General features: G+C 46.4%; 1 protein-coding gene across 3 annotated transcripts in view; it reads left to right on the forward strand.

Moving 5' to 3' along the window:
- The window catches only part of STAG2 (STAG2 cohesin complex component), a 1,493,174-nt gene that overhangs the window by 1,131,015 nt on the left and 339,142 nt on the right, over positions 1-23,017 (forward strand). For all 3 annotated transcript variants that reach the window (XM_078688751.1, XM_078688750.1, XM_078688752.1), the window contains one exon: positions 5,402-5,503. In XM_078688751.1, coding sequence (XP_078544877.1) covers positions 5,402-5,503 — 102 coding nt within the window. The remainder of the gene's footprint in view (positions 1-5,401; positions 5,504-23,017) is intronic.

Consider the following 23,017-nt stretch of genomic DNA (forward strand, 5'->3'; position numbering starts at 1 on the left):
GAACAATCTGTGGTAGGCGCACGTTTTGGAGTGCTCAAAATGCTTAGACAGTTCCTGCCCCTTCCGCCGTTAACACATAGACAAGCAGTGGTCCGGGCGTTGGTTCTATCCAGGATGGACTAAGTCAATAGCCTTAACCAGGGAATCCCTGAATACATGTGAACTCGCCTACAGTTCGTCCAGAATGCTGCAGCAAGGGCTCTTTACATGCTAGGGCCCAGAACTAGGATGTCTACCTACTTGAAATCCATGCATTGGCTACCAATCCGCCGTAGGATCATGTTTAAAGCCATGGGTCTAACCTTTAAATCTCTCCGCGGGATGGGAACCCCCTACCTCAGGAAGTGATTTCAATTCTCTTCCTCGCGTCGAGCTCTGCGGTCGGCTGCACTTCAGTTAGCATGCATCCCTAAATCTTCCTATGCTCGAATTGGGGGCGTTTCTTTCCAGATGCAAGCAGCACAACTCTGGGGGCGTTTCTTTCCAGATGCAAACAGCACAACTCTGGAAAAATCTCCCCTTGACACTCAGACAGACTCAGGATCTTCTCTCTTTTAGAAAGTCATTGAAGACCTGGCTTTTTCAGCAATGGTGTAACTTCTGCATGATAATTACATTTTTTACCTAAAGTTGTTTCTGCCTTTCACCTCAATCAGTCTGTTGAACTACCAGTGTTTTTCCCTCAACCAGACTCGGTGGCAGAACGTGCTCTTCACACACTAGATGTGAAAAGAGCGATACTCTATTACATTGAAAGAACTAAATCTTTTAGGAAAACCAGACAACTCTTTCTTGCTTTTTCACCACCGCATAAAGGCAATCCCATTTCAAAAACTGGTATTACACGATGGATAGTTAAATGCATCTAAATATGCTTTAAACATTAAAGCCAAACGCATATTAACTATTCCCCCTAGAGCTCCTTCCACTCGCAAACTAGGGGCTTCTATGGCATTTTTAGGGAATATACACTTAGATTACATCTGTAAGGCTGCAACTTGGTCTACACCTCACAAATTCACAAAACACTACTGTATCGATGTGCATGCAAAACAACAAGCTATTGTGGGCCAGACTGTCTTAAGAACACTTTTTCAAACTACTGCAAAAGATACAGGTCGGCCACCGCCTGGAAAATAACTGCTGTATAGTCTATGCGAACGCATATGATCTACAGCTCATATGTCTAGAATGGAAAATGCTACTTACTCAGTATGCATCTGTCCTTGGCATGTAGAGTTGTAGATTCATATGCACCCACCCGCCTCCCCGGGTACCTTTATCTGCTGCAGTATTATCTTACTTAGATACAACACACATGGACATCTTTCTATTCTTACTAACTCCATCACCCTTTATGGCGAAAACATGGGGTATGGAGTCGATGCCCATGCGCGCTATCACCGTAAGGAGGAGTCACCTACCTCGTGACTAGGAGGACTTCTTCGAAGAAAAACAAAGTGCAAACATCTGAGCCCAACACCAGATGGCGATCTATGCGAACGCATATGAATCTACAGCTCTACATGCCAAGAACAGATGCATACAGAGTAAGTAGCATTTTCCTACCAAGCCAAGCCTGGTGCAGGTAAGTGAAATAAATGCTTTGCAAATTCTAATGCAGTTGTTTACAGTTGAATGCAGGTACAAATGCAGGTGGTTGAATTACAGGCCAGTCAACAGTTCGAAATTACTTTTTAGTTACTTTACAGATTACTTTTCAGGCTAGCAAAAGTAATTGGTGTGATATGCCTAAATATCACCCTGAGACATCCCTTACACAAATGGTAAGAAGTTCACTTAGTACATATGCAGTTTTTCAATGTTCCATACAAACCGACTCCACAATTTTTAAGAAAAGCAGTCAATGCAATCCTATGGGAGGAAATACATATCAGTTTACAGGTAAGTAGTTACTTGTGGGAGATGTGATTCTGGGGTTAGAATCGGGGTTCCCCCAGGGTCAAGGATGCACTCTTAAAACAGCCTCAGTGGCACTAGAGCGGCCGGGTGACGAGTGCTGAGGCCCAATGTAATCCACTGGGGAAAGGGGCCTCCAATTGGTGGCTGCTTACGATCAGGTCACAAGGTTGTGGGAGCAAATCTCCTGGTGTTAGGCTCAGGGCAAAGGGTTGATCCGAGACAAACATGGTACTCCCGCAGCGGCACAGGGGCAGCTGGGTGCAGGGTGCAGTTTTGGCATCTGTGCCCTATTGATTTGAATGGGGATTCTCCACTTGCAACAAAGACTGAAGGCTTGGGGACGAAGATCTTCTGGAGATGACCACCGGTTGGAGAGGTAAGTTGAGATGCTGGGACACTGTCGGTTTGGCCACCCAAGGCTTTCGGTGCAGGGGTGTCTTTAGGCATCGGGTTTTCTGAACGGCTCCAATCGCGGTCAGGGGGGATCATGCAGAAAGGGGTTGAAGGCTTCGCTTCGAGATTCAAGGCAGGTCAGACATAACCAGATCTCAGGTCAGGATCGCTGGGTAGACCTCTTTATGGTGTTGGGCAACTCAGGCTGTGTGCATCGGGTTCAGAGTTGCGGTTTTGGCCGGGGCCTGAGTCTGTGACTGAGCAAATCCAGTGCGCAGAGAGACAGTCTTTGGCTTGGAAGGCAGGGCAGGTCCTTCGGGTTCTTGAGAATGCTGGCTGCAGGACACACCAGGATTTCACTGGAGCAGGTTCGAGGTGGGGACAGGCCCTTAAGGCTGGAGCCAAGTTTGTGGGCGTCGTCCTCTTACGTTCAGCACGGCTTCTTCGGTCCTTCTTCCTATCTTGTCAATTCTTGTCTAAGGAGGCATGGTGCCGGGTTTCTCCTGAATACTAAAATCTGAAAGAGACTATTAGTTATGAATTCCTCACCTTAGAATTCCCCCCAGGCGTCAGACTGAATCCGGAGAATTTTTCTTCAGCAGTACCCATGCGCGTCGGTAGGTGGCGTCTGTCGACTCTACGTTCGTCGTTGGTGTTGTGGTCACCAAAATGACGTTGCGTATCTTAGACGCCACCCCTGCGCGCTGACGTCGGATCTTTTTTTTCCACGCAAGCCAGCGCAGATCCGGAGAGAGCGGTACCTCAAGTCACTTTTTGACTCATTTGGGACTTTTTGGCGACATCTTCTCGAGTCGTCATGACTACTAGTGCACAGAGATGTCATCTCTGCGGACTGGCTTCAAGCCTTGTGGCTCCTGCCACAAGCTGTCAGCGACGGAGCCCCATCTTGTGTGCCTTTGGTGCCTGGAGCGCGACCACGACCCGAAGTTGCGCTCCGACAGCTGGGCCATGGCCCCAAAGTCGTTGCGAGAACGTTCCCGAAAGCTTCTGGAGGCCTGGCCGTCTGCTCCACGCCATTCGAGGTTCCGGTCAAGAGAGAGGTCGTAGAGCCATCACCACCACTCCTCGTCAAAGTCTTTGTCTTCGGGTAAGTGGGAATACAAAAAGGCGGCGAATAAGCCACGTCGCTCTTCGCGTTCTCCCTGGCCGACGCAGGATGCGGATGGTAGTCTTGATTCACCCTTGGTGCCTGCTGGCTCGGCTCCAAGCTTCCCTCCATTTCCGGGAGCAGGAACGACCCCTGCCCAACTTCGTAGCTTTTATGAAGCCCTCCACTCTATTTTCGTGCAGCCTGACTCCGCTGGCGCGCCTTCTGGCCCTGCGGACTCGGCCGGGGCCTCTAGGCCTTCGATGCCAGTGGCTTCGGCATCGGCATCTCAGGGCCCCCAGGAATCCAGGTCTGGTTCCGGATCGGCGCCGGTCGACCTTGTGACTCCGGTGACTAATTCATTGGCGACACCTCTGACTCGACCCTGACCTCCCCCTCAATGTGGACACAGAGCCGGACCGACATCGCCCGGTACCCCTGTTCTCCCCATCGCCCTGAGTGGCTACCAGAGGAGGGCGAGGAAGACTGGGAGGGGTCTGTGGACCCTCTGGCAGACCAGTTGGAAGAACCGGCTTGGAGAGAGAAGTTGGTTGAGCCCAGTGGTCTGGACACTTCTCCAGACCTTGGCATACTTTCTCTCCCTACCGTGGCTACGGAGGAGGGTGCATCATACGCAGTGGTGTTGTGTAGGACAGCTGAGGCCTTAAACCGTGAGCTTCCTACAGTGGTTATTAGGACTAACCTCCTGATCGAGGTGCTTCAACCGGCAGGGGCTTCTTTGGAGCCCCTGCTGCTGTTCAATGAGGCCCTTACGGACATCCTTTATGGCGCTTGGTCCAAGCCCAACACAGGGGCTCACGTGGATAGGATGATTGCCCGACGCCCCCGCCTGACCCCGGGTGACCCCATTTTCCTCTCCCAGCACCCCACCCCTGATAGCTTGGTGGTCCAAGCCTCGAATTCTAAGGGTGCATTCCCTACCGCACCTCCGGATAGGGAATTCAAGAAGCTGGACCATCTTTGGAAGAAAATGTTTTCTTTCTCCAGCTTAGGACTGTGGTCAGTGAACACCGCATGTCTCTTGGGCTGTTACTCCCTTTCTGTGTAGGACATGGTCGCGCAGGTGCTGCCACAGTGCCCAAAGGCGTCCCGGGCCATGCTCTCCCGTTCAGTAGCCAAAGGGAGAGATGCAACGAAGTTCACCATCTGATGTGGGCTGAAAACCGCCAACTCGCTGGGCAGGACCATTTCAAAATTAGTAGTCCTAAGATGCTACGCCTGGCTGAGGTCCACTGGCATTTCGGGGGATGTCCCAGCTACACTTTTGGATATGCGCTTTGATGGGCGTCGCTTGTTTGGCGACAAAGCGGACAACGCGCTCAAGCACTTTAAGGATTCCAGGGCTACAGCCAGATTCTTGGGCCTTGCTACCACCTGTTGACCCGCACAGTCAGCTTTTCACCCCTTTCGTGGCTATGGAAGGAGTGCCCCGCCACATTCCTCCCAGAGCCACAGGCCTGTACAAGCGGTCCAGCCTCTGCGTGTCTGGGGACGTGGGACCCATCGTTGTGGGTCTGGGGGCCAGCGGGTGGGCCAGTCCACCAGCGCCCCCTCTGCAGCAGCCTCCAAGCCCTCCTAGTCCGACTTTTCAGGGCCACCAGTTGCCAGTGGGCGGCTGGATTCCCCATCACCTCCCCCACTGGCTCATCATCACGTCGGACAGGTGGGTTTCGCAGACAGTCCGAAGGGGCTACTCCCTCCCCTTCGAGAAAGAAATGCTAAACCGTTAAAGGTAAATGTTTCCCACAGTTTTCCATCATGTCAACAGAGAATGTTTTAATACATTGAAAAATGTGCACCAAAATTAAGTATTATTTTCATTTGGAACTAATTATAAATGTACGTTTTTTATTGTTTCTTGGCAAACAAAATACTATACTCTGCATACTGCTAGAATGAAAGGCACAAAATCTGCAATTGTATGTTTTTGACATTTTTCAACTCTTTTCCTTTTAGTACTACAATGATTATGGAGACATCATCAAAGAAACAATGAGCAAAACGAGGCAGATAGACAAAATCCAGTGTGCGAAGACTCTTATTCTCAGTTTACAACAGGTAAGAAATACCAGTTTACAGCTGGTAAGAAATACTAATTTGTCTTAATGTAGACCATTAGTACAACTTTGCTTCTCCCAGTCAAGAACAAAAAGGTTTTGTACACCCACTTAACAATATCAATCCTGCACACAATCAGCCCATTCAAGATGGAGGCATAAAAGTCGCTCCCAACTATTCCTCAATAGACACATTGTGTTGTAACATATGGTAAACAAAGCCATGATTATGATGCATCGCTGTACTGTGTCCATTTGGTCTAGATCTGCTAATATTTTGTGGGGAAGCCTCTAGCTTTGTACACAGTCTAATACACCAAACACATCTATCTATACCTGCTCCACATTAACCTGGAGTTGAGGGTGTGATAATGTTGCACAACTTACTCGCAGTATTACACTTACCAATCGTGTATCCCAAACTCATCAGTAGACTTGCACGGTCTGCAACCACTTCAGTCATGATCCCCAACAAGGCAGCCTTAGGTTCCATCGAAAAGGTTTACTGTTATGCCTTCCAAGTACATGTGTATTCTAGCCCATTATGTGGCAGGGATGGGGCAGCCCCACATAAAGTGTAAGAATATTCCCTTCATGTTGTTGCAATACCATCAAATGGCTGAATGTGGTCTGCCTATCCGGCACAGCCTAGAGAGATATAAATATACTCAATGTGAATATTTGAACTGTATGAGTAAGTCGGGCTGAGATGGCCAAAACCCTGGATGCCATCTTTGCTTTGGTCCATTCATTGTCTACCAGAGCTCCCAAGTCATCCCCCCCACTACTAAGTTAGGAGAAAGGTAATAGGGAATTGAAGATTAAGGGTCTGTACACTTGTGAGATCCCCTTCCATCCACTTTGCTCCATAATCATTTTTGCATCAAGGGAATGGAGCTCCGGTATCTCCTCCAACTCAGCTTTATAGCCGTCCAAGGCATACCTGAGCTGCAAGTATCTGAAAAACGAACGTTTGTGGAGTACACAATTAACCATCAATTGTTCGAAGGATTTCATGTGGTCGGTCGCCAAACATCTGCAAGCTTAGAGATACCAATGAGATCCCAGGCTTAGAATCCCAGCAGTTCAGTCACCTATTTAAGGAGTTAACAACGACCGAGAAGTCCCAGGAGTCAGCCTACCTTGCCAGACAGTATGTTTGGCCACTGCTTTCCAGCAATCGAGGGGAAATTTAATGATTGTGGGTAATGCATGAGGCACCCGAGCTCTTCATAGAAGAGAGCACAGATCATGTGGTTTCAGTAGAAGTAACTCAAGATGGACTGCCATTCTCCACCCCTCAAACCCTACCTAGCCTGGACACGCAAATCGTTCAAGGGAATACATTGGAATGCCAAGCAATAGAATTGGAGGTTCGTACACCGCCTTGAAAAATAATCATTGCGGTGTCGTATCCGTCCACAAACCTTGTTAAGTGAATGATGTAATGTCTGAAAGAATTAAGGAAGTGAGTGCAGGTAGTTTTGAAGGTTGTACAAGAGACATGGTAGACAAGACAACCATTATGAAGAGGGCATCATGACCCATGATGGTAAGCAGGGGCTTAACCCTACCATCTATGTCCCGTTGAATCACACTCTGCACTTTGGTAATATGGAAGCTTCAGCTTAGTCCCAGGTCAAGCAAGATAATCATACGAAGGTTTATGCTGGGTATGGGTCATCTGTATTTTCAAGATAGTAGTTTTGTAGAGGGATACCCACCAACGGCATTTAAGTCAATTTCCCTCAATTCACTATGTGGCCCGATGCCTCTTACACCTGCAGCATGTAGAATATTCTTAGGATAGATATCTCAGATTACTGCAGGAGATAGTCAGCATATAAATCAATTTGATCTTAATGGCCTTCAGAATCCACATAGAAGTGCATCTCTTCTGATACACTATGCAAGAGGGTCAACAACACGAGTGAAAGGAGTGGGAAGAGTGATCATTCCGGACTCATGTCATGATGTTTCTGGAAAGGCGCACATTGGACACTATTTACATGGACTTTGGCCCATTGATAAGAGAACATGACCCTTGCAAACCCAAGAAAATGTCAAGCAAAACACATCTTCTCCAGGACTTCCAGCATGAGTGGCTAATGCATGGTGAAGGTTGACAGAACAGAGTAGCATCTACCTTTAATCTGCGTTGATATTACTTGGAGCTTGCCAGGGCAGCGCCTAGTGTTTCTGCCAGGCATGAAGCCATTTTGATTGTAGTCAATTTGAGTGCAGATTTTCTTGACTAGCCTTTTTGTTAGAACATTTGAGAGTATTTCGTGTTTTTTTTTATACAAGTGAAATTGGTCTGTATGACACATAGTGGTAGGAGGGTGCCTCAGGCTTGAGGATAACTTCAATTGTGGTGCCACTTAAATTGCGTGGGAGCTCCCCCTTCTCCTATGCCTCTTGATACAATGCCAGGAGATGTGGCAGTAGTAATGAGTTTGGACAATCTCTGCTGCTTTAAGCATCTGGGAATCTAGGGATATTGGTATAAATGCTTTTCTCCATGCCATTCCCTGCTTGCCAGCGGAGATTTTTGCTCACTTTGTCTCCCCATTCATATATTTTATCTTGCGAGAGAAGCCAGGAGCACTTAACGGAACTTAAGAGTTTATTTTTAAGGGAGTCCCAGGTGGTGAGTACAGATTGTAATATAACTCTGTTCCATAACTCATAGATCCTCAAGGCTGTGGAGCCAGTTCTTCAGGGTCAACAAGCTCTTGTGCTGTTTCCCTCCGTTTGCCTTTTCAGTTTGACATGCCCCTTCCTCTAATAAATAATTTGAAGGCCTCCCATAAGACCACCAGTGAGGAGATTGGATACCTCATTAACCCTGAAGAATTCAACTATGTCTATGAGAAGGTAGGTTTCTTGGAAGGACTGTCCTGCTGTCTCAGATTGCTTGTAGTTTGTCATCTGTTTACTACACAGTGGAGGCATCTGCACCAGTCGCTATGGAGGCATTTGCGCCCTGTGGTGACTCTACCACATCATTCACTGATTAATTTTGTAATAGTTACAAGTTGGTATTGATTGGGTGGCTGCTTGCTGCGGGACATGCCGGTTTCTTCACAGTAGGCAGGTCTGAGTCGGGACAGGTCAGTAGGGGTGGGGCCAAAGCAGTAGGTGTCCCCTTCTTCCTGGGTCAGCACAGCTCTTCGGTCCTTTTTTTATTCCTTGAATCTGAGGAGGCAAGGTGCAGGGTTTTCCCCATAAATACTAGATTTAGGGGCTTTTATAGTGGTGTGCAGGTTGGGACCAATGGGTCCCTTCTTTGGGGTAGGTACACCCCCTATTATGCTACCCTCCAGTGTGAGGTGGCATGAGCTTCTCCCTAATTGGGCGAGTCCCCTCATCTCCAAGATGAAGGTGACTGAGATGTGTGCTTCACCTCGCCTCCCCCAGCTGAGGTGTGGGGTTGGCAAAGGTGGACACACCTCTATTCCTAGCTTGGTTCCCCTCTGATTCTCCCACCCAAAGTGGGGGGCAGGACCGGTGGGAGGGTATGCAACAGGGGGCACTTTTCTACCGTCACCCAAGGCTTAGAAGGGATTCTTGTAAGGAGCCAAGCATGCTAATGAGTCTGAGAGACCAGCCAATTTAAAGTCCCCAGCCGCCAAAGTACTGGGAGTTTCAAGACCACCACTAAGAAGAAACATGAAGGGCACCTCTGCTAAAGAGGCTCACCTCTGGTTTCGATGGCAATGCACATAGTTTCAGGGTCATCAGCTGCAGGTTCCTAGTCAGGGGTACTCTGGAAGCTGATACTGTGCCCTCTCTAGGGCTCCTCGAGCCGTGCTGTAGGCACTACTGACCAGTCTTGGGTTGTGTCTCAGCCCCACTCTGCATTTCTGCACTCCCTCAGGTTCCCCCTCTTTCTCCAGTGGGTATTCAGTTAGCACTCCATCAGCAAGGCCACTATCTCCTTGATCACAGCAGGGCATCCAGGAATTACTATAGCAGGACAGTTGTAGTAAAGTAGCCCTTTTCACATGGTCACTCCCACTTTTTGCTTGGTTACTGATGTGATTTTGACTGGAAGTGCACTGGGTCCCCAGTGCCAGAGCTCTTTCCCAAAACTGTACAATTGTTCTCCCCCAAGAGGCATACCCTTTAGCACCCTCTGTAAATGGGACCTGAGGTACTAAAGAGGGTCCCTAAGGGCAGCAGCACAAATTGTACCACCCTAAGGGCCCCCCCACCAAGCACATGCAGGACTCTTATCGCAGGCTGCGTGTCTTGGTGCAGACAAAAGTAAAAACACAACATGTCACACATCCCTAACAGCATGAAATATTTGGAAGTCACACCCCTACAGCAGGCCTGACAGCCCTAAGGCAGGTGCGGAATATTACATGGGGGGCGGGGGGATACCTTCATGAACAGATGTAGCCCTGTGCTTGTCAGTCCTATCTGAAAGAGACTATTAGTTATAGATTCCTTAACTACGAATTACCCCCAGGCATTAGACTGGATCCGAAGAATTTTTCTGCGCATCAGTACGTGGCGTCAGTCGACTCCGTGTCAGGATGACGTCGCAGTGCCTACTGAGATGCCGCCCCCTGCATGCTGACGGCAGTTTTTGTCTGTGCCAGCCTAGCACAGATCTAGAGACAGCTTGCCCCTTAGTCATTTTTTGACTAACCTTTTTCAACTTTTGTCAGTCTTTTTTGAGACTTCAACTCCTGGTGTGCAGGCCGTATTCAAGCCTAGTGACTGATCCGCACCTCGTGTGCCTCTGGTGCCTGGACCTCTACCATGACCTGAAGTCATGCTCTGACTGTCGGGCCATGAATCCGACGTCATTGTTGGAGTGGTCCTGAAAGCTTCTGGAGGCCCGGCAGTCTGCACTGCATCGCTTCTGCTCGAGGGAAAGGCCTCTGACTTTGGGAGGACTCCGTGCTCACTCCCCCTTTTCTGGGAATCAGAGCATCTCCTGCTCAGCTTTGTATGTTCTACGAAGTTGGCCGCCATAAGTGTGGCAGGGTATGCTCAGACGTGAGTCCCTTGCTCACTTTAAATCTGCCCACACGGGGTGGAGAGGCGCACTCTAGTGTTATACTCTTTTTGAACTTTTTATAAACAAGGGTGCTACACTTATGACATGTGTTGGCTACACATGTATATCAACAAGAAACCAGAACAGATAAAACCTGCTCAAGTGCGCACTGTTCCTAATGGACTAAGTCCACAGTGTTTGTTACACAGTAAATTCCAATTTCAAATAATATTTAAATTAAATATACCACACTCTTTACTTTTGTTTGTTCTGTTGTTTACTTAATTCTCTATTTTGAACTTGTAATCATGTAACTTGTATTCATAAAGATTCACAGTTGATCAACATACAATTACATTAAGTTTACATCTTATATACACTCGTATACATTTCTTCATGTAGTTATCTAATTTCATTATTTATCTTATAAACCACAGTTTGTTGCTGGCCCAATGCATTTCGGAACTGTGGTTCCTTCCTCAGGGGCTGTGTTCTGTAAATTAAAAAATTCCAATTACTAACGCATATCACAACCAATTATGTGTACAATTCTTAAATTCTATGACTTTTAAGGATCTAACAATGCATATATGTACCCTTCACTTGTAATACCACTGTGCCTCAGATTCTCTATTCACACTGTGTGAATTGATACCACACTAGTATACATTATCACGTACATTTTCCTCCATTGTGAATTGTCTTGTGGCAAACTAACTGCCCAGAAATACATTGATACATCCGGTGTCGGTCTCACTCATATTAAACAATTGGTGCTAGCTTACCGACCATATATACACAAAAGAACAAGTGATTCACAGTATTCCATTAAATCGTATATACATAAACTGCCTACGTACAAAACTCATTGGTTCATACGAACCTCTGCCATACACGTGAGGACCCTTCCTGCTATCTTTATCGCACTTGGTAGATACACTAACGTGACTCTACACCCTAAAACTAAATGACTAAGACTGTCTAAAGTTTATGTTACCGCGTTATGCATTAAGAGGTTAGCTGGCTATAAAGCGGTCACTTACTCTAATGGAGGGGATACACCTCGTATTCCAGCCTCGCAAAGAAATATACTGCAGGAACCTGGTCTATAGCTTCTTACTGATGGCGTGCTATAAAGTAAACATGGAAATGTCACATTATGATATAATTCACTGACTTAAAAAACGGTAACGTGTCTCATAAAGTGTGCACTTACTTGAGTGCTATCATGTAACTTGAACGAAGAATGTTAATCACTCCGCTTCAGGAATCATGCCGGAAGACGTTAAATCAGGTCGATTTTCTGAATTTAATAAATAAATCTACGTGTTACTTGCCATATATACGGGTTAGTTTGTGATATTGTGTATCTTAGTGCAAACTCGTAACACTTACGCGAACTGACGCTTGAGACGAATCTCAACCGTGTGTTCCGCTCCCCTTCGGCAGATTCACGTATCAAGATCTGGAGCCTTCAGTAAGTTCGAGTTCTTAACCGTGCTGAATAAAAGCAGAAAAATATTTCTATAGCTACCTAACGTAACAAGTATTCAAAAACCAAATTGTTTAATGAAATGATATTCACACTTAAACAGTTTCATGAGCGGCGGAACTCATCCGTCCGACGTGTAGGTCGCCGACTGACTGCCGTCCTAATTGTTTTTGGCGCCAAACAATGTCAACCCCTATTTCCCAGGTAGTAGTTGTTAAGCTCAGGAGTTCTGGGATATGTAGTATTCTCGTAAGGGACAACATAAAAACCTAATCACTATGTGTTTTGCCCGATCGAAACTCGCAGTGAAACATTATTTTTTTTTTTTTTTTTTTTTATTTCTTTATTTCGGCCGACGGCCATAAAAGACACACATATATACACTCATTAGCTCATATATTAGAATTGAATACGTGCATCAAATCATTTAAGACAATAATTTCAGTAATACGTTGCAAAATTAATTTTCACCAGTTAAATCAAAAACATCATTTCATTCAGCGGGGAAGTACAATTTTTAGCAGCAAGGTTCACTGTTTAAAATCAATCCATCTTCAAAGCACCTGTCCCAATTTCTTTCGGACAATAAAAACTGAGTGAAGAAACCTACTGATACTAAATACAATGAACTGTGCAGTATTTGTTTTTAGGATCCTGTATGCTGTAGAACATGATCTAGTTCCTAAAAGAACACACATAGGTTTGAGCCATCTTTTTCGAGCTTTCAGGTATGCTTTACATATAAACAACATATGGACCTCATTCTCCTTGCATAAATCTGAACACATAGGGCATCTCTCATTTGTACTCTTAGGACAATCCAGTTTTTTATTTGTCCAACGCTCAATGTTGGAATTCAGCATGAGGTTCCCATACCTGAACTTCAGGAAGAGAGTCTTGGCAAGAGGAGGCTCTATTTCGTCCAGGAAGGATTCAAAACATGGTTCGCTTTTGAAGGTTAAAAATTTTTTAGTTAAGGTGCCAATTCTACTGTCATGAACATGTCTGTCGTTCATAAAGCACCAATATGCTCTTTTTACTGTATTTTTAGCAAAAGCTGGTAAATTCTCTGGGTTTTCCCAGAACGAACTCAGACCCAGATTATCAAACCATTTTTTAACATGCCCGAACCACCGAAGGGAATTGAAAGAGTCTAAATTCAATACTTCTTGAAGACCATTTCTGTAATCTACCAGTTCCGGAGTGGACCAAATCCTTATCCAGAACATTAGTGGTCTTATGATAGTTAGGTGGTCGGTTCGTTTGAAGTTCAAATCGAGATGGAGAGGTATTAGTGGTGTGCTGGTTGGGACCTTTACAATTGTTCTCATGAATTTATTATCAAGGCCTTGAAAACTCTCCCTGGCCCAAGGTCCCCATATCTCAGCCCCATATAAGGCTGCAGATTGAATTTTAAATTTAAAAAGTTCAAGTACGGGAGTTATACTTTTACTTGTACTAGCATTCAATCTACAAATTATAGGTTTTGCATTATGGGCGTATGACACCTTACTTTTTTCGATTTGAGCCTTCCATGTTAACTTAGAATCGAGTACTACCCCCAGATAAGTAAAATTCTCCACAGTACCTAAAGTTTCCCCATTCAGGGTCAGGTTCCCTCTATCCGGTCTAATAGGATTTAAAGCCATACATTTTGTTTTATCAACATTTATTTCTAGCCCTTTGGTCACACAGTAGCTGCTGAAGGAGTTTAAGAGTGCCTGGAGGCCCTTCTTGGTTTGGGATATTAAGATGGTATCATCCGCGAAGAGCAACGCGGGCACTCTCTCTCCATTCAGCTGTGGTGAGTCATTACTGCAAGCATTAAGGTAATCAGGCACATCATTGACAAAAATAGAGAACAGGGTGGGGGCCAAGACGCATCCCTGTCGGACACCACGCTTGATCGGGATATCTCGCGTCAGTTCACCTTTCGGACCCCACCTGATGTTTGCGTGATTTCTAGCGTGCAATTCAATAATGTGGACCAAGAGACTTTCTGGCAGACCGGCTGTGTTTAACGATCTCCATAGCAGATTGCGAGGAACAAGGTCGAATGCCGCCCTCAGATCGATAAAGGCTACATACAGATGACCTTTCCGAATGTGAACATACTTCCAAAACAGACAACAAAATCTAAAGACCTGGTCTATCGTACTGGTCTTAGACCTAAAGCCTGCCTGAAATTTGGAAAGTATAGCCGACTCCTCCAGCCAGTCATTTATCCTAAATAGTAGATGCTTGGCATAAAGTTTTTGCAGAATGTCCATTAAACTAATAGGTCTGTAATTAGAGGGAACAGATCTTTTTCCCTTTTTAAAAATCGGGACAACTTCTGCTGCGCGCCAACTATCAGGAAAATTACAACTTATGGACAGAGCATTAAACAAACGATTAATATAGGGTGCCCAAACTTCAGGTACATGTTTATAGAGGTCACCCGATATTTTATCTGGGCCGGGAGCTTTGTTATTTTTTAGTTCATTAATTGCCCTATATGTTTCTTCCAGAGTAAAATCAAGACATACAGGTAGTGAAAATGAACATGGGAGCTCCTCTTCCTTACCATTATCATATGGTTTGTACAAATTGGAAAAGTGCGTCACCCATGTCATTTCATCAATGAACGAGTCCCTCACAGGTCTACCAGCATGCCCCCCATTTGCAACCAACCTCCAAAAGCCAACATTATCGTTATGTTTTGCAGCAGACAGCATGTCAGCCCAAATTGACTCTTCCCATGTTTTCTGCGATACCCTTTGGACTCGCTTATACTCCTCCCTGGCGAGTCTAACATCATCTTGGGTTTTACTTCTGATCGCATATAGGAGCTTTCTCTTAGCCATTTTACAAGCATGATCATACCAACGTTTTCCGTGGCATCCCACGCGTACATTTTGCTGTTTCTTCCTCGGCAATTTGGACATATATACTCTTAATTCATTAAAAAAGACCTTGTGTAGCTCAACAAAGTGGTCACAATTATCAGTAGACAAAGGTTGTCCTACAAGGGGTGTAAAGGTCCTGTCAAACAATGAATAAACTGCAGCCAGGGTCTTACCCTCACTTAAAAGATGTGGCCATTTTAAAGCACGTCTATTATTATTAATTGTATGTGCCTGCTCACATTGGACATCAGCAACTACCTCACATAAGGCGGGACCGTGGGTATCTCTAATTATATGAGGATCAATAAAAAGTTCCAGAGGAAAATGATCACTCTCGACCCTTGATGATACTTTAAAATCAATCATAAAATGCCAGATAATTAAAGAAACAAGAATAAAATCTAGTCTACTTTTTGATTTCCCAAAGGTAGGTTGTTTTATAAAATCTGAGGGAAGGCGACCATTGCACGCTCTAAGGCCATGATCAACTGTTAGCCTCAGTAATTGAACCGCCAGAGTGGTACACGGGACATAATTAACGGTCTCAAGCTGAGGGATATTATATGCTTGATCCTCATCTTGGAAGACATCGGAAATCCCATTATTAAATCCACAATACAGTGGGATTTATCGCAAATAATGTGTGCTATATACTACCCTTAGTGGGTGCGAATATCATGTTTACCTAATTAATTATTGTTTAACTCAGGATGCTGGGATTTGTAGTATTATCATAACGAGTGACATAAACCATATCTTAATGTGTTATACCCGATAGGATTCACGCTAGGACATTTTAAAACCCCAATAAAGTGGGATTTATCGCAGATAATTTGTAGTATTTCCTAACATCTAAACATTTTTAGACCGGTGTTCATAACATAAGCTTGACTTATATATAGCATATGTGGTCAAAGTTCTCTCATCATATAGTCCCATACATATATCGTAATGCACAGTATGTTCATTGTCAAGTATTACATTCCATATATTAGTCAACACATTATTTTATACCAACAGTAAATCTTATACACTTTGCTGAGAAAAATATACATCAGCCTAATAACGTGATGAGTGTGCTATTATACCTCATATTGTACTGTCTCTTACTCTCATATGGATTTATGTATGGATCACTTTGCCACTGGATTCAAGCAAGCCGGGCTGAAGACGGCTGTAATGCCAGAAACCAGTCCTCGGAAGCTTGTTTCCGGTCCAGGGAAGGCATGGCTTGGCAGTTCGGGCTGGACTGTTCCCATGAGGCACAGGGTCAGACTGATTTGCAAAAAAGCCATGTCTGAACTGGGGTGGCAGAGTGGGCTAAAGAACGGTGATGGATCAAACCCAGATCGTTTGACTGGGTGTGAGTGTTTGATTGGTTCAGATGCTCCGTCCATCACCACCCCCTTTTTGTACCACGATAGCTACACCTGTGTCATCGACGACAGCATCTTCGACGATGACGACGATTGCGGGAGTGTCGACAGTCTCGTCGACAACGCCCATCTCTTCGTCGACGATCCGCTAGTCGTCGGTGGATCTTCCGTCTACGACCTAGTCATCGATGGTTTCTTTTTCTTCTCCACCGCCGACGGTACCGTCAACAATGTATTCGATGACGGAGAGAATCACCATTTCTTTGAAGAGAATCACGGCAGATATGACTTCTCCAAGGAGGGTTGCCCCTTTGCCTCCCGCGCTGCTGCTCGAAGAGGAAGAAGATTCTGAGGGAGATGATGATTCTTTTGGCTATGCCAATAGCCCCTCACAGCTTCTAGTTAAGTGCCAGTAAACTGATTCTGAAGGTGAATACCTTCATGAGCACTCATGCCACCACTCTTCATCCTCAGGAGGATACTAGCCAGGAGATGATTTCTGTTCCTTCTTCCCTCTTGGCAGATCTTCAGGGCATGTTACTGGACTATAGGAAGAGATTCTCCCAGCCTCCTCCTTATTCACTTTCTGTGGCGCAGGAAGTGTCGGCTCCGCCAACTTCTTCGGTGGCTTTTGCCAAGGGCACCGTCCCCAATGGTATCACAGCTGCAAGTCACCAGCCCAGTTATGCTTCCGGTGGTTCCCGAGGCACAGGATGATTCCTCTGATGAGGATCAGGGCGATATCAGCACGCCGGACCAGTGTGTGGAGTGGGATGATTACGTGATACCGGACCCAGCTTCTCCTACACCGGATCTGGTTGATTCTCCCCTGGCAGACATTGAGGGGTTTCACAAATTGATGGAGAGAGCCTCACGCAGATTTGAACTTCCATGCCTTCAGTTGAAACAGAGTGTTCGAGGCATGTGGGCTGCTGAATTCATATCTGTGCATAGATCGCCCGGATGGACTACAGTGCGCATGGGCCTCTTCTCCATCCTCAGATTGTTTTTTTCCGCCATTGGGTTAGGATGTTATTCCTATGCTCCAACTTCGGAATCGAAAACAAAACTTTCTAAAGGCCTTCGACTTCGACGGTATTGTTCTCGCTCGGTAATTATTATTCCATCGAACTTTCCATCTCGAACCAGTCGTCGACGCGGGCCGTTGGGCCTTTTCGACGCCACGTGGACCTGCTGTCGATGGAAAGGAGCCCGTTCAAAAGGTGCCCACAATGCCACTCCAAGTTCCCGCATACTGACAAACACTCAGTATGCAACAAGTGCCTATCACCAGACCATAAGGAAGAAACCTACCCAGCCTGTGCCCAATTCCGGTCGAAGAAAACCATCCGGATTCGACGGGCCGCTAGGCAAGAGATGCAACGACAGGCACCGGAACCAGACAACATCTTCGATGACCAAGAACTACCGGAAGCTCCAGATTCGGACCTAGAGATCGTCGATCCCACCGAGGCAAATCGGGAGTACACTGCCACCGACACTGATTAGCCCGTTACCGAAGACTCCGGTTGAGGCATCGCAAAAATGCCTTAGCCAAGATCCGAAGAAACATTTGCCAGCCCCGCCGTCCGGCTCGGCTCCGAAACCAAAGATAAAGCCTTCAGAAACCCCAGGGCCAAGTAACGTGATCCCAAAGAATGTTCTCGAACACAAGAAGGTCGTCGACCCGAAGGGCGTAGAACCGAAAAAGGCCGTACAGCCTAAAGGCGTCAAGCCGAAGAAGGCCGTCGACCCAAAGGGTGCCGATCCAAAAAAGGCCGTCGAGCCTAAAGGCGCCGAACATAAAAAGGCCGTCGAGCCAAAGAAGCCCACAGGGCCGAAGGGCGCCGACCCGAAGAAGGCAGTCGACCCAAAAAAGCCTGCTGTGCCGAAGGTCGCCGAACCAAAGAAGATCGCCGACATAAAGGGTGCTGCATCGAAGCCTGTAACCCAGCCGGAGAAGGCTATCGAACCAAAGTCAAGTGCTCCAAAAAGACCGGTCGATCCAAAAGAAACCATCGACTCGGCAAAGGACAGTGGATGTATGACGATACGATGCGTACTTTGACAACGCGTACCGTTACCACGCTAGTTTTACAACGCAAGTCGTTACAACGACTTGCGTTGAGGAGCGCTGGATAGTAAATAGTTTTATTTACTATTCCAACTCCAGTCCCCGTGGACTCTAGGGAAGGAGTTGGATAGTAAATGAAACTATTTACTATCCTGGAGCGCCCCCCAGCGCAAGTCGTCGTAACGACTTGCGTTGTAAAAGTAGCGTGGTAACAGTACCGCGTTGTTAAAGTTTCGTCATAATGGATGTTCCCCAGGACAGTCAACCGAAAAAACCTGTCGAGCACAAGAAGCGTGTCGAACCGAACAACCCGGTCGATCCGAAATCACTCGTCCACCCGAAGAAAGGATCCGAGCCGAAAAAGACAAAAAAGGCACCAAAAGTCGTCGATACAGAAGGGGATATCGACCCAGAGGCGATAGTCAATCCAAAACAGATTACGCTAACAAAGTCAAGGACACAACCACGGACAGTGGAAGAAGAACTCTTCCATCCGGATCCATCAGACGACCAGGCAAAAATATATATTAATCCTGAGACTGGTAAAGTCACTATCCTACACAGGAAGAAGAGACCACTGGACACAGACTCTCTTTTCCCCATTCCTCTGAAGAAAAAGGACTTTGGGACTTCTCCCTCTAGACCCTTCATTCCTTTCTATCCCACTATGCCTACTACTCCTTTTGCTCCTTACTCTCCTTCTCACCATGGGGACAATGAGGGCGACACGGGAAGATCCTCAGCATGATTATTATTATCCACAGGATCCTAACCCCCAAAATGAACCATGGGAAGAGCCAATTGACCCATATGACACGCATCCCATCCCTGACGTCCCCTCATACCCAACAAAGCCGTCACCTACTGACGACACTATTGTCTTCAACCAACTGATAGACAGGGCAGCGCAGTACCACAACGTAGACATGCACAATGACCCTATAACGAAGATTTCTTATTTGACACTTTCCCTACTTCAGAGAAAAATGTAAGAACACTTTCTATGCTAAAGGGGGTGTTAAAACACGCACCTGATATATTTAAAGATACAGCCAGAGCACGCGTAATCAATCCCAGGATTGAAAAGAAATATAGAGCAGACCCTACCTATATCGGAGGTCAGTTACCTTTAGACTCACTAGTAGTGGCTAATGCACGCAAAAGGGCCACCTCACAAACAGGGGAGGCTCCTCCTCCTGGTAAAGAGTCCAAAATACTAGAGGCCTCTGGTAAAAGGATAGCATCACAGGCCTCCAATTCATGGAGAATTGCGAATACACAAACTCTGCTAGCTCGTTACGACAGGGCACACTATGATCAGCTTGAAGGCTTAATGCAACACCTGCCTGAGCCTTTTAAAGCCCAAGCTAATGACCTCATACAGGAGGGGAAAATTGATTACAAACGCCTCCATCAAATGTGCGTTTGACGCAGCCGACACTGCAGCAAGGTTTATTAACACTAGCGTTTTACTACGACGACACGCATGGCTGTGTATTTCGGGCTTTAAGAATGAGATGCAGTCCCCCATTCCTAACCAGCCAGTCAACCAAGACTTCCTTTTTGGCCCTGCAGTAGACACCATTTTAGATAAAATGAAGAAAGACACAGAAACTGCAAAATCAATGGGTGCATTACAGTTTCAGCAACACAGAGGTTCCTTTTGACGCTCCTCATACAGAGCAGCTACACGAGGCAATACTTCACAGACCTCATCGACATATAAAGGCAACACACAAGGTTCCTTTAACAAGAATTCCAACAGAGGAGGTTATAGGGGCAACAATAGCAAGGGAAGAGGACGCGGAGGCAATAACACCAGAGCCTCCACTGCCACAAAACAGTGACTTCATCATGCTACCTCCAGACCACCCAACACAGGTCGGAGGCAGACTCCAACAGTTCCTACCTGTCTGGAACGCAATTACCACGGACAATTTATCCAGAATGGTTATTGCCTAGAACTCACTTCTATACCACACAGACACCGTCCTATGTCCAAAGAACACATCACCCTGCTACAACAAGAGGTGAAATGCATGCTGGAAAAGGGGGCCATAGAGCCAGTCCCTTTCCAACACCAAGGGACAGGAGTATACTCCCTATACTTCCCTATTCCCAAGGAGGACGGTTCCCTCAGACCCATATTGGACCTCAGACCACTAAATCAATACATTCCGTTGGAGCACTTCCATATGATCACACTACAGCAAGTGCTCCCGTTGCTACAACAAGGAGACTTCCTAGCAACACTGGACCTCAAGGATGCGTATTTTCACATACCCATCCATCCGACTCACAGGAAATACCTCAGGTTCACAATAGAGGGTCAACACTACCAATTCAAGGTTCTCCCCTTCGGGGTAACCACGGCTCCAAGAGTGTTTACAAAATGCTTAGCAACAGTGGCCGCACATCTCAAGAGGCAACACATCCATGTGTTCCCGTACCTAGACGATTGTCTAATTCAAGCCAGATCGTACGAACAGTGTGCATGAGACACGTCTCAGACACTTCAGCTGCTACACAGCCTAGGCTTTTCGATAAACTACCCAAAATCGCATCTACAACCGTCCCACACACAACAATATCTGGGAGCTACTATAGATGCCTCCGTGGCAAAGGCATATCCAAACACAGCAAGGATAGCCAGCATGCAGATGCTCATTCGCAAATTTCAGCCACAACACTCTGCCAGCTCGAGTCTTCATGCAGCTCATAGGCATGATGGCCTCCTGCATATTCATTGTCCCCATGCCAGACTGCAAATGCGTCCATTGCAAGAATGCCTAGCACAGCAGTGGAACCAAGCTCATGGACAACTAAAAGACCTAGTGTTGCTAGACAGTCGCGTTCACAACTCTCTGCAGTGGTGGAACCCACAAAACCTTTCCAAGGGGCGACTGTTCCAAGACCCGGTTCCACAACTAGTACTAACAGCGGACGCATCACTGACATGCTGGGGAGCCCACCTCTGTCACTACACAGTACAAGGGCTCTGGACAATCAAACAAAAGAAACTGCATATCAACCAACTAGAGTTGCTAGCGATATTCCTAGCCCTGAAAGCATTCAGAAAATACTTGTACAGCAAGACTGTGTTGATCCGGACGGACAACATGACAGCAATGTACTATATCCAGAAACAGGGAGGAACACACTCTCCATAGCTGTCCCACTTGGCACAGAGCCTATGGAAGTGGGCAATTCCAAAAGACATCTTTCTCCTGGCAGAACACCTCCCAGGGAAAGACAACCAAATAGCGGACCTGCTCAGCAGACACAGCCAGCAACTACACGAATGGGAAATTCCCCCCCAAGTTCTCCAGCCAATCTTCAGCCAGTGGGGGCATCCAGAGATAGACCTGTTTGCCACAAATGAAAACTCAAAATGCCGGTACTTTGCCGCCAGGTTCCCACATCCGTTGTCACAAGGCAATGCGATATGGATGAACTGGTCCGGCAGATTTGCGTACGCTTTTCCCCCAGCACCACTGATTCCGCTGGTGGCATGCAAACTTCGGAAACAGTCACTCACACTGATCCTAGTTGCTCCCACGTGGGCGAGACAGCCATGGTACAAAACGTTCCTAGAGCTTTCAGTAGTTCCTCATCAAAGGCTGCGCCTCGCACCCCACCTTCTAACTCAGAACCATGGAGAAATCAGACACCCATATCCAAATCAGATGAACCTAGCGATCTGGCTCCTGAAGTCTTAGAATTTGGATACCTTAACTTGCCTCCAGACTGCATGAACATCATTAAGGAGGCAAGGTGACCAACTACTAGAGCATGCTATGCAGCTAAATGGAAAAGATTTGTTATTTACTGCAACATTAACCAAATCAACCCATTAGACGCTTCCATACAAAACATTATATGTTACCTCCTGCATCTTCAAAGATGCAACCTCCTCTTGAAGACGTATGTAGAGCAGCCACATGGACTACCATATACACTTTCACAAAACACTACTGTGTAGACGTACAAGCAAAGCAGCAAGCTGCTGTAGGCCAGGCTGTCCTCAAAACCCTCTTTCAAACTGCTGCAGCTGGCACAGGTAACCACCGCTACGGCTATACAGTCTATGCATAGATATGAATTCAGCAGCCCACATGCCTCGAACAGAATATGCTACTTACCAGGATGCATCTGTTCTTGGCATGTAGAGCTGCTGACATTCATATCGCCCGCCCTCCTCCCCGGTGCCTGTCGCAGCTGCAGCATTTTCTTTTGCATGGCCATCTCTTACTTTACTATCTCCATTTCTGCCACAATGGCGAAAAACAATCTGAGGATGGAGAAGATGCCCATGCGCACTGTAGTCCAGGGGAGGAGTCACCAATGTCGTGATACTTCAAAGACTCTTCCAGGACAACAAGGTGCAATCATCTGGACGAACTATGCACAGATATGAATGTCAGCAGCCCTACATGCCAAGAACAGATGCATACTGGTAAGTAGCACATTCCATTTTCTCTATGATTTTAAAGAACCTTATAGGAAGATGGTCCGTTCCATTCCTATTGTCAGCCATGTCGGGGTCAAAGGATTAAAGGGAATGAAGTATCTGGCTACTGTCATTCCAGTTTTGCCACACCTGGAGAAAAAATACAAGGCCCCTGATGACAGTCCAGCATCCTTAATAGGTCAAACGAAGCCGGATTCGGT

The sequence above is a fragment of the Lissotriton helveticus genome, chromosome 4_1 (assembly GCF_964261635.1).
Source record: "Lissotriton helveticus chromosome 4_1, aLisHel1.1, whole genome shotgun sequence".
NCBI lineage: Eukaryota > Metazoa > Chordata > Amphibia > Caudata > Salamandridae > Lissotriton > Lissotriton helveticus.